The sequence below is a fragment of the Nannobrachium achirus genome, assembly GCF_963921795.1.
Source record: "Nannobrachium achirus genome assembly, chromosome: 4".
Taxonomy (NCBI): Eukaryota; Metazoa; Chordata; class Actinopteri; order Myctophiformes; family Myctophidae; genus Nannobrachium; species Nannobrachium achirus.
The window spans coordinates 58,283,072-58,295,874 of record NC_137813.1 but is presented as its reverse complement, the minus strand read 5'-3'; the positions used below and the strand labels follow the sequence as shown (position 1 = coordinate 58,295,874).

General features: G+C 40.6%; 4 protein-coding genes across 4 annotated transcripts in view; 3 read left to right on the top strand and 1 right to left on the bottom strand.

The window, feature by feature from the left end:
- Window positions 1–430: 430 nt before the first annotated feature.
- LOC308284290 (histone H1-like) overlaps window positions 431–12,803 on the top strand; it is a gene marked incomplete at both ends in the record, with an annotated part of 115,134 nt that continues 102,761 nt past the window's right edge. The window contains one exon of the mRNA XM_080724868.1: window positions 431–943. Within this exon, the coding sequence (XP_080580994.1) occupies window positions 431–943 (513 nt within the window). The remainder of the gene's footprint in view (window positions 944–12,803) is intronic.
- Window positions 2,546–2,858, top strand: LOC308284307 (histone H4-like; the record flags this gene model as incomplete). Its single annotated transcript, XM_080724884.1, is given in 2 exon segments — window positions 2,546–2,560; window positions 2,562–2,858. Coding segments are annotated over 2 exon segments (312 nt in total).
- LOC308284299 (histone H2B 1/2-like) lies at window positions 5,570–5,947 on the top strand (the record flags this gene model as incomplete). Its single annotated transcript, XM_080724876.1, has 1 exon — window positions 5,570–5,947. The coding sequence occupies one exon, from the start codon at window positions 5,570–5,572 to the stop codon at window positions 5,945–5,947; it is 378 nt and encodes a 125-aa protein (XP_080581002.1).
- LOC308284171 (histone H2A-like) lies at window positions 6,658–12,512 on the bottom strand (the record flags this gene model as incomplete). The annotated part of the gene is made up of 2 exons (XM_080724721.1): window positions 6,658–7,027; window positions 12,490–12,512. 2 exons carry the CDS (start codon window positions 12,510–12,512, stop codon window positions 6,658–6,660), a joined length of 393 nt encoding a protein of 130 aa, XP_080580847.1.

Genomic DNA, 12,803 nt, shown 5'->3' with positions numbered 1-12,803 from the left:
CCGGGTATGTCTTCTAAGAGGATTGTGAGTATTGTTCTAAATTTAATATAGTTAAACATGTTTTAGAAGGAAAAATGTGGAGGGAACACTGTTCTCTGACTGTGGAAGGGTGATGTTTTAAGCCTATCACTTAAAAACTAGATCGCAGTTTTCTTCTCAGATATATTTGTGACAAAAAGTCACATGTGTGCTAAGTGTTCAGCTCTTTGTTGCATTAAATAATACACACTGTAGTTTGATATATCTTGTTTTAATCGTGGAGAAAACACACACACACACATGGCACATAAAGCCACCTAGACAAGAGGGGCTGTGTGTCTGTTGTCTCTACATGGTTCTCACGTGGTGTTTAAGTCCAGCCCCTTCAGAGCGTTCAGCACCAGTCTGACAGACTTTAGGAAAGGAAGGATAAACTACTGAGGAAAGAACAATGGCAGAAGTCGCACCAGCTCCAGCCCCGGCCAAGGCCGCCAAGAAGAAGGCAGCTTCCCGCCCCAAGAAGACCGGCCCCAGCGTCGCTGAGCTGGTCGTCAAGGCCGTGTCCGCCTCCAAGGAGCGGAGCGGTGTGTCTCTGGCTGCCGTCAAGAAAGCTCTGGCTGCCGGCGGCTACGATGTGGAGAAGAACAAGGCCCGCGTCAAGATCGCCGTCAAGAGCCTGGTCGCTAAAGGCACCCTGGTCCAGCTCAAAGGCACTGGCGCGTCTGGCTCTTTCAAGATGAACAAGAAGGCAGAGGCGGTGAAGGCGAAGAAGCCCGCTGCAAAGAAGGCAGTTAAAGCAAAGAAGCCCGCTGCCGCCAAGAAACCCGCAGCGGCTAAGAAGCCCAAGAAGGCGGCAGCAAAGAAGCCCGCAGCCGCCAAGAAATCACCCAAGAAAGCCAAGAAGCCTGCCGCCAAGAAAGTAGCAGCTAAAAGCCCCAAGAAGGCCGCCAAGGGCCCCAAGAAAGTGGCGAAGAAGCCCGCAGCAGCCAAGAAAGCTCCAGCAAAGAAGGTTGCCAAACCCATGGCAGCAAAGAAGGCAGCCCCCAAAAAGAAGTAAATCATCTGTTCCATCTCTACCCACAAAAGGCTCTTTTAAGAGCCAACCACTTTATTTTATAAGAGCTTCCTCACTTTTATATGCTGGAATAATAACCTGTCTTTGTGTTAATGGTCTAATGCCACTCACAAATAATTAATGACACAACAGTCTAGACATAAATGTATTTATGACAAGTTAATAAAGATAACCACAGCCTAACTTCCTACATTTTGAATATGGACATTTCTCTCACTTTAGCTATAGAGCTTGCAAACCCACCCACCTCCCCTATGACCTAATTTTGTTAATCCATAAATCACTATTAGATTCGCCATTGTCCTGACTAGTAGGTCTATGTGTTGGTATTGAATAGGCTAGTAGCCACTAGCCTACTACCATTGTTGTTCAGAATCATAGATATTATAGACAGTAACCCTGGTCCACCTCAAATAAACGAGACAAGAATTCCGTATTAATACTTAATTATTGATGAATTATTATAACTTTATTTAGGTTATGTCTGTGACAATACAAACGTTTAAATGCTATGGCCCAGAGGGTGTATTAGGCATGTTATTCAGTAACACCAAATGTACATTGACAAGAATATGAATGGGGGGATAGTTACAAAAATTAACAATTATTATGAAATAGAGAACTTGACTAGCAATACCGGTATTACTATAAACTAGGGGGTGATGTGACCAAAATGAACAAGGGGGGAAGGGGTGGCAACGCCCACGCAGTCTGCCTGTCCTCCCTTACGTCGAGGCCGGCTACAGACCTAAAGGCACAAAAACGAGTGCGTGTCGTGTGGGGGAGGCGGGGGGCAGGCACAGCGCAATGCATTCCGGATGGGAGTCGAGTGGTTTGAAGTCGAGTGCGAGTCGTGTGGTGTTGTGTGGTTGCGTCCAACTTGCTCACGACTCGCAACGAGACAGTTGTAGGCGAGCACTGGGGAGCAGACAAGCTGCACTTGATGAGACAGAAGGCAGGGTTCAGCTGCCAACCAATAGGAGAGAACCACCGTTCTGCGGCGAAACTGGGCAGAGCACACTTGTAGTCCACTACACTACAGTGCGTTGAGCCTTCGGTCTGCAGTGATCATCGCGCTGTCTCTCCTCTTCCCTCGTTCTCCTGGCCATTTCAAGCCGCTTCTCCCTCCTTCTCCTTCTCCTCGCCACCAACACCGCCAATACAAGCGCCCTTTTGCGTCCTCTAAACAACATTTTGCCCAACAGGTGTCACCAAGCAGCAGCAGTACTGTCCACCGACGCCAACTCCAAAAAGACTACACGCTCGAAATCCACTTACACTTCCGCCTCTCGCTGGACGGCCCACGTCCGCAAAGCATTGTGGGAAATGTATTCTTTTTTGGAACAGACTTTCCAAACGGAATAGACTCGCACTGAACACAGAACGTTCCAGTCTGAGTGCGGCCTGAGTGAGTGAACACACATAAAAAGGCATGGCTCAGCGCTCTAGAATCATTCTCTTCTGCATCTTCAACTGAACTGAAGCTAGAAAATGAGTGGGCGTGGAAAAAGGCGGAAAGGGACTGGGAAAAGGAGGCGCCAAGCGTCATCGCAAGGTTCTCCGTGATAACATCCAGGGAATCACCAAGCCCGCTATCCGCCGCCTGGCTCGCCGTGGCGGTGTGAAGCGTATCTCCGGTCTGATCTACGAGGAGACCCGCGGTGTCCTCAAGGTGTTCCTGGAGAATGTGATTCGTGATGCCGTCACCTACACCGAGCACGCCAAGAGAAAGACCGTGACCGCCATGGATGTCGTCTATGCTCTGAAGAGACAGGGACGCACTCTGTACGGCTTCGGAGGTTAATGACTATGACTTTATCTACCCAATAACCCAAAGGCTCTTTTAAGAGCCGCCCACACGTTATGTAACGAGTTTATTCCCACTTGTGTGCATAACTACAGCTTTGAAAATCTACATGTGAATATATTTATGAATACAATATGATCAGTTAACTAGACAAATATTGTTCCTTCGAAACAATTGTGGGCTCGCTTCAAGCCAGAAAACAATGGCTATAAAATCACAAAATGTCAAGATCGCAGGCAGTGCTCACTTTGACGTTACTGACGTCAAAGATTGGTCCATTTTGTTCCAAAAAATTGTTATGCAAAAGTTGACCCGCTGGTGGCGCTATAACAGGCCAATGTGAGAAGGGTGGTATCTGTTCCTTGACCTATTGGGAATGTGCTTGCAAGATTTCACGCACATTGCAGGCTGTGTTCATGATTTGAGGTGTTTTTGGCTTTGGCCACTTTATCGCTGCTTGCAGCTATATTTATTATTATAATATTTTTGTGTGTGTGTGTGTGTGTGCACTTCATAGGCATATTAGATAAAGGTCCTTAGATAGTGTGTAGAATGTTTCATGCAAATTGCTAAAGAAATCCTAACAGCTTTAAGCGTTTCACAAACTGCTCAAAATGATATAGCGCCCCCGTTTGGCCAATTGGGGTAAGATTGGTTTTAGTGATATTTGGACTAACACTCTACATCTTTGCCAAATGCCATGAACATGTTACTTTGCATGTATGATTTAGAGGCAGAAGAATAATTTGCATAAAACTGCAATATTCATTGAATTTATTAAAAAAGCATGTTTCAATTTTAAAGAAATCCGATCTGACAGATCTTTAGAGATTGGTCCAAAGTTCACGTAAAAAAAGTTTTGTGCACGTGGAGCGAAAATTCCATTTTGAGCAGTTTTACAAACTGCTCAAAATGGCGGAAAATTTAAGGGCGGAGCTTACTTAACAACGACACAGATGTCTTCCGCTTGAGTCAAAGCACGCGTGTAACAAGTTGCATGTCTTCAAACAAAACGAGTCATGACTTATGCCCGTTTGAAGTTTGAATTTTCAAACGCTTCGTATAGCGCCCCCCTTTGGCCGATTGGAATAAAATTGGTTTCGGTGATACTTTGACTAACCCTCCACATCTTTGCCAAATGCCATGAACGTGTAACTTTGCATGTATGATTTAGAGGCCGAAGAATAATTTCCATAAAACCGCAATATTGATTGAATTATTAAAAAATTATATTTCACTTTAAAAGAAATCCGCCGAGATAAATCTGACCGTATTGGTCCAAAGTTCATGTGAAAAAAGTTTTGTGCGCGTAACGAAAAAAACCCAGGAGGAGATAGATTTTTACTGTTTTTCATATTATTCCGAATTGTGGGAGACCTAAAGGTCAGAGGTCAAAAGTTAGAGGGTAAAAGTTGTTCGGCATGAGGAGACGCATACATGTATACAGGTTTCATGGCTGTACCTAAAACACAGCATGAGCTATCCCTGTTCAAAGTTCGCACTTTCGAAGGCTTCCTACAGCGCCACCATTTGGCCGATTGCTGTATAAAATAATAGCACACTTCGCCACTGTAAGCTGAACACATTGATGTTTTTATTTTCATTTTCTCACTAAGTATGTAGGAGTAGAAAGGAACCGAAGTTCCCGTCTACAGTATGCATGATATGACTGATAGATAAATAATGACAACATCTAAAGTGTGCTCGCCTTTATAGGCGAGCCCACAATTATCCAAAACATGAATATACTGTGCTGTTACAATATAGATATAATTTTGTAATTCGACACGCACGAACAGGCAGAAACGGCTATTTCCACATTTGCCCAAATTAAACTTGTCTTTACTTGTAGAATAAGTTGTGATTTGAATATTAACTTGAAATAGAATCATATTACGCTCTGCGATGAACCATAGTACAACTGGGTTTAAACAAGCACTTTTGGCTGCCATTCGCTATAAACATGTAGAGGCGGTAAACACTGAGTTCATGATCTTGAAATACTCAGAATACAGAGTTTACATTGCATTGTCCCAACTGAAGTTAACTGGATTGATGGAACTAAATCGATTCTGCTTTTATTGTCTTGAAGTAATAAACGGGCTAGGAATGGAGAAAAATAAAGTCACACACACACACACACACACACACACACACACACACACACACACACACACACACACACACACACACACACACACACACACACACACACACACACAGAGAGAGAGAGAACACACACAGAGAGAGAGAAAGAGAGAGTGCACCCGTTTCGCTATTTTGTCCAGAAGAGCGGAATCAAATGTACACATTATAATACTTAGCCTAATTAACTATTTCTTATATTATAGACTAATATTGGGAATAATGCCAGTGTCTCAATGAATTGACAGATTGGTATAGTCTATACCTTTTGTTAGTCAAGAAAGCACTATGGCTTGTTTCCATTGGGGACCTTTATGGACATTAAAATACACATTTAACCTTAGTGCATATTTAGCCGCTCAAATAATACAGGGACAATAGAGCGCGCGAGCGGGAGAAATACTACAGAAATAAAGACACCGCCCTCTTTGTGGGAGGATCAGATCAGCCAATCATCTGCTGGGAGTCACACAACCACATTGGCATTGGCTGTGTATAAGTAATGGTGCGACCGCGGTCCCCAACACATTCGACACTACGAGCCACTGATAGATACCTTCAAAATGCCCGAGCCAGCAGCCAAGCCAGCGCCCAAGAAGGGCTCCAAGAAAGCCGTCTCCAAGACCGCCGCCAAGGGCGGAAAGAAGCGCAGAAAGTCCAGGAAGGAGAGCTACGCCATCTACGTGTACAAGGTGCTGAAGCAGGTCCACCCTGACACCGGTATCTCTTCCAAGGCCATGGGCATCATGAACTCCTTTGTCAACGACATCTTTGAGCGCATCGCCGGTGAAGCCTCTCGTCTGGCTCACTACAACAAGCGCTCCACCATCTCATCCAGGGAGATTCAGACCGCCGTCCGCCTGCTGCTCCCCGGTGAGCTGGCCAAGCACGCCGTGTCTGAGGGCACCAAGGCTGTCACCAAGTACACCAGCTCCAAATAAACTGACTATTCTACTGTACTAAAACCAACGGTCCTTTTAAGGACCACCCATATTTTCAAAGAAGGAGTTGATCCAAATGCTAACCATATAGCCTGTCTAAAATCATTATCAGATATTGTGATGACGGGTGACACGAAACTAGATATACAATCAGACATGGCAAATTATTAAGTAACGCTGGCTACTAGCATAACAGTCCTTGTATTACAGTAGCATAGATTTATTATTTAAACCATAAACTTAAAATAATGGGTGCATCGCTATGCTTGTAAAAATGTATAGGATATTCATTTCACATCGGTCATGAGTGTTGGCCTAGTTTTTATTTTGGCAGCCAAGTATGTTGTGAAGTGTAGATGATTATGCTAAAATGTTAATAAAAGTTGTCATGCGTGAAACGACCCACAGAGCTAACAATTTAACAGATTGAATACATCCGAGTAATGAGTCTATTCTGAAATGGTGTTTTAAGTAAAATACGGTACTTTAAGTGCACCTACTGCTATAAATTCTATCATTGTTATAAACTCGTGTAGAATAATAAAGTAACCACAGTGCTTATTTCACTAGGATATTACAGTAAGGTATTGTGGGCACTAAAAAGTTATATTACTTTTTTTCTCCTCATAGGGTATAAGGAGCAACTCTTTGTTGAATTAGTGGGTGGCTCTTAAAAGAGCCTTTGTGGGGTTTATTCAGACGAATTAGGTTTATTTCTTGGCGGCTTTCTCGGTCTTCTTGGGCAGCAGGACGGCCTGGATGTTGGGCAGCACACCGCCCTGAGCGATGGTCACTCCGCCCAGGAGTTTGTTGAGCTCCTCGTCGTTGCGGACGGCCAGCTGGAGGTGACGGGGGATGATACGAGTCTTCTTGTTGTCACGGGCAGCGTTTCCAGCCAACTCCAGGATCTCAGCGGTCAGGTACTCGAGGACAGCCGCCAGATAAACCGGGGCGCCGGCGCCGACTCTCTGGGCATAGTTGCCTTTACGCAGCAGCCTGTGGACGCGACCCACGGGGAACTGGAGCCCGGCACGGGATGAGCGGGTCTTAGCCTTCGCCCTGGCCTTTCCGCCTGTTTTGCTTTTTTAAAGTACTTTATTAAGATTTGCAGGGTTTACAATCATTGAGCATGTACATTACAGTGAAAATAGTCATACAAATATATAACAAACGTATTACAGCAAGTAAGGAATACATGTATTTAAGGGCATTACTTTTCTTTTTGTTCTCTCTCCTTTATACCTCCCCTTTTTACATTAAAGCCACAATCGGCCTTTAAATATTAAAAAAAAAGAGTATAAATAGACAAGATATGAAAATGGACAGTTATTACACAGTAATAAAAAAAATGTTTTTTTTTTTTTTTTTTCCTTCAGTGTCAACAGGTGCCATGGCTTTAGTCTCTTTTGTCGAGAGTCAAGTGTTCTTTGCCTTTTAAGTTCCGTTATGATTTGCTTGTAAACCACCTCTCCTGAGATGTACTCCTGGTTTATAACCTGTTTTGCTTTTTTTTAATTTTTAAATAAACTTTATTGAAATTTGGCAGTTTACAATCATTTCAGCACTTTCAAAATACATACAATTCAACAAAAGCACTTTCAAAATACATACAATTCAAATGCATTCAAATACAAAATAATAGTCGCATATAGAATATATTTGTAAGATCATTACTTTCCGTTTTAACCCCTCCGTTTTAACCCCTCCCCTTATTCAATATCAAGTCCAATTCTTTAGCAACAAAAAAAAAGACATAATAGAAAAATAGAAATATAATAAATATAAGAGCAAAGTAGTATATATTACAAAGTCAAAAGGTGCCACGGCTTCATTATAGCTTGTTCAGAATCCAATGTTCTTTGTCTCTTCAACTCAGTAATTATCTGTTTAAAGACCACCTCTCCAGAGATAACCTGTTTTGCTTTTTAAATAAACTTTATTGAAAATTTTGCAGGTTTTACAATCATTTCAAGCAATCAAACAGGCATATGAATACAGTCATTTTAAGCAGTAGACTACAAAAATGCATATGAAAACAATCATACAGTAATTACACAATTATATTACTACATGTAAGGGCATTACTTCTCTTTTTTTTTCACTCCCCCTTTTTTTTTACATTGAAGCCAAAAGGCCTATAAATACAAAAATATAAAATAGAAAAGAAAAAAAAAAAATAGAATATATTTTTTTTTCTCTCTTTTTTTTTCTTTCTTTTTTTTTAACAGTACTTTTTAAAGTGCCAAAAGGTGCCATGGCTTGAGTATTCTTTGTTTTGAGTCCAGTGTTCTTTGCCTTTTCAGTTCAGTTCTTATCTGCTTGAATACAACTTCCCCAGATATGGATTCCTGGTGAATCACCATGGCACATCTAGTGTTCCATAACTTGTTTACCACAGTGCAAATCACAGACCAATAGAAGTCATGATCCATAGCAGACATTTTTTCCTCAAACACACCATACATAACAGCGTTATAAGTCACCTTGATTTTAAAACCGATGAGTGTCATCTTCCCCCAGACATATCTTGACCTCTGGCAGTCTACAAGCAGGTGTTCTATTGACTCATCGTCATTACAATTTCCCATTGGACATTTCACCGTTGTCACAAAGCAGCTCCATTTTACAACTGCTCTAACAGCTAGCCTCCTAACAGAGACAAGCCACATTACATCCCTCTTTTTTTCAGATAAGTTTTTGCTCCATATATTTTTCAAGCACACCTGTTTCTGCACATCATCAAGACCTTTATAGGGGAAGATGCCACCATACAGATCATCACAAATAATAGAATAAATATGCTTACTGGACATTTCGATCCAGTCAATGTTCAGGTGTTCAGAGTTGGCTAATAAATCCCCATACATTAATTTATAATAAGGTACTGAGCTCCTTGCCCTACCCTTCTTTTTGGACCAGCTTAAAACCTCTCCAATCCACAGAGCTTTCCTTTTAAACCCAGATGCAACATTTTTACAAAAAGAAATTTTTAGTTTGAGCCCAAAGTCCACAGCCCCCAGCCCCCCTTTCTTTTTACTTTTATAGAGCACATAGAGAACTTTTATAACCTGTTTTGCTTTTTTTTTTTTTAAATAAACTTTATTGAAATTTGGCAGTTTACAATCATTTCAGCACTTTCAAAATACATACAATTCAAAAGCAACACTTTCAAAATTCAAATGCATTTAAATACAAAATAATAGACGCATATAGAATATATTTGTAAGGTCATTACTTTCCGTTTTAACCCCTCCCCTTATTCAATATCAGGTCCGAGTCTTTAGCAACAAAAAACATAATAGAAAAATAGAAATATAATAAATATAAGAGCAAAGTAGTACATATTACAAAGTCAAAAGGTGCCACGGCTTCATTATAGCTTGTTTAGAGTCCAAAGTTCTTTGTCTCTTCAAAAGACCACCTCTCCAGAGATGGCCTCCTGCTTAATAGTCATTGCACAACGTGTATTCCACAGCTTATTCACTGTGGTACATACAACAGACCAATAAAAGTCCTGGTCCATGGGTGAAAGCTTCTCGTCAAAAACACCATACATTACCGCGTTATAACTCAGTTTTACAGTGAAACCAATGCGGGCCATTTTCCCCCACACATACTGCGATCTGGAACAATCAACCAGCAGGTGCTCTATAGTTTCATCTTCGTCACAATTAACAAATGGGCATTTAACTGTTGTTACATAACAACTCCATTTTACAACTGCCCTAACGGCTAGTCGTCTTACAGTAACAAGCCACATGACGTCTCTCTTTTTTTCAGACAAGTTTTTACTCCAAATATTTTTTAGACACACCTGCTTCTGGTTGTCATCCAGATCCCTGTAGGGGAAAACGCCACCATACAAATCATCACATATCACACCATAGATTTTCTTGCTCGACATTTCAGTCCAATCAATATTCAGATGTGCAGAATTACACAATAAATCACCATACATGATTTTAAAATAGGGAAAAGAGTTCCTTGCTCGGCCCATCTTTTTGGTCCAGCTTAAAGCCTCGCCAATCCATACTGCACTTCTTTTAAAGCCGGAAGCTACATTTTTACAGAAGGCAATTTTTAGTTTTAATCCCAGGTCAACAGCTCCAAGACCTCCAAAACGCTTATTTTTATATAAGAGGTTTCTTTTGGTCACCTCCCTGGTGGTTCCCCAAATAAAGTTGACCAATAATTTATTTAACTTTTTCAGTGTCTGGTCCTTGGGAGGAAAAATCGTTGCGAGAAATAGTAGTTTTGATACAACACATGATTTTATAATTATAATCTTCATTTTATAGCGACATGATTTATTTTCCCATTTATCTAATTCTTCTTTTATAATTTTTTCCTTGTCATCCCAGTTTTTCCCATAGCTATCACTGTTACTGAACTTGATGCCCAAGACTGTCAATGTTTCACTGTCTTTTATATTTACTGTTGGCCGGGCCTCCCTCCTCCCGAACCAGACACCCTCCGTTTTATCTGGATTCAGCTTAGAACCCGAGACCTCTTCATAAAGTGCCAAGTGCTCATTTATAACGTCTAGCTCAAACTGATTTTTTATTATGATGGTCACGTCGTCAGCGTAGGCCAGGACGACCACCCTCTCACCGTTACTGGTTTTTATACCTGAGAGTCTTTTATCATTTTTAATTATTTTTAACAAAGGGTTAATGGCTAAAATATAGAGCGCTGCGGACAGCGGACAACCCTGTTTTACGCCCCTCTTAATATCAAAACTTTCAGTCAAAACACCATTTACATTTACCTGTACTGTAGACTCCGCATAAAGTAACTTAATTAAATTAATAAATTCATTCTTAAAACCATATGCATTTAAGACCTCCCATAAATACTCCCTTGAAATATAGTCAAAGGCCTTTTTTTGGTCTAAACTTACTATAAAAAACTCCTCTTTAACATCACCACCAGTAATTTCTCTCAACAGACCCAAATTGTCCCACATAAGCCTACCCTTAATGGCACAAGTTTGTTCTTTTTCAATAATTTTATCCAAATCATTATTTAATCTACTTACCACTATTTTAGCAAGAATTTTATAATCTACATTCATTAATGTGACATGTCTCCAATTATCTAAATTATGCACTAAACCTTTTTTATATATTAAAGAAATAATACCGTGATAAAAGGAAGTATGCATTTTGCCTGCTTTAATTCCATCATTAAAGGCTGAAGTTAGCATGTCCACCAAATCCTCTGTACAGGAGAGATATATCTCACTAGGCAGGCCATCTGGGCCTGACGACTTACCCTTACTTAAAAGTGAGATTGCTTCTCTTACTTCATTTTTTGTAATTTCCCCACCTGCTGAATTAAGGCCAACCTCGCTTAAAATAGAATAAAGAAATCTATGCAACTTTGTCTTATCAATATTAATTTTCTGATACATTTTCTCACATAGTTCTCTTATGGTTTCCCTTTTTCTTTTCTCTTCTTCTATTAATTGACCATTGTCATTTAAAATTGCACCAAAATGTTTACTTTGTAGTTTCTTTTTGTGGATACTAATTAAACTCTGTGCATTACTGGGACAATCTGTGTCCCCCATACCTGCCTGTAGGCGGAGGCAATATGATACGTCGTTTAATTTGGCCAATTGAGTTTCCATTTCCGTCAAAAGCTCTATATCCCCCTCTGTTTTATCTGCTTTTGTTTTGAGTTCTACATAATCAGCCATCAAAGTATTATATTTTTCATTTGTTTCCTGGTTCAATATTTTAGACTTGTATTTAAAGAAAAAACGTAGGCGCTCTTTCATCACTTCCCACAACTCAGTATATGATTCCGTTAATACATGTAACGTCTTAGTAATAGCAACCTCTCGTTTTAGCTCTGCACGCACATCCTGATTCTTTAAACTGCTCACATTCATCCTCCAAAAACCTTTCTTTTCTGTTTGACCAAGCCTTAAAAGGACCACTACAGCCAAATGATCAGAGTTGACCAAAACACGGGTTTTATAGTTAATAGGAGTAATATTATCGTTAACATAAATGTGGTCTATCCTTGTTTTAACGTTTCTGTCAAAACGAGTAAAACCCACCTCAGTTGGATGCAGCATTCTAAACACATCTTTGACTCCACAAAATTCACTCATTTTCTTCAATTCAATACCCTCCCTATTACGACCACGGGGATTTACATGCACAGTAGAAATTCGATCATTTCCCCCAGTATAGGCGTTAAAATCTCCACAAAGAATCGTATGGTAACTAACAGTTAATAACTCATATAGTTTTTTAAATATTCTTACTTTTGCTGCTGAATCTGGTGGTGTGTACACGTTTATAATTCTCAGTTTTAAGTTTAAATAAAAACAATCAATTAATAAAATTCTGCCTGGGACTATTTCTCTTTTCTTAATAATTTCAGCTTTACTATTAAAAAATATGCCTACCCCGTCAGCTTTATCAATACCTATAGAGACAACAGACGTGCCTTTTTCCCACATATCAGTTACATCAGAGACATCATGTTGTGTTGTCAGACGCAGTTCTTGTGCACATATGACATCATACCTTGTGTCATGGAGGATGCTCATCTTAGCCTTTCTGTTCTCCAAAGACTTAATTCCTCTCAAGTTGCAAGTAGCGATTGAGAGTGTAGCCATGATGACAAGGTGTGAGTGTTAATCAAGCTTTCATTTGTGTCTATATTTCTTTTCTTCATTCGCCAAAGGCGACGTCTGTCTCTTTTTGTTAACACTCACGTGAGCTCCATCTCCTCCGTCAGCAGCAGCGGGGAGAAGCTCCTCTCCTCCGCCCGAAACAAAGCTGTTGTCGCTCGGCTCACTCGGCTCCTCGCTTGCCGAGTCATAATCTGACTCCTCGCC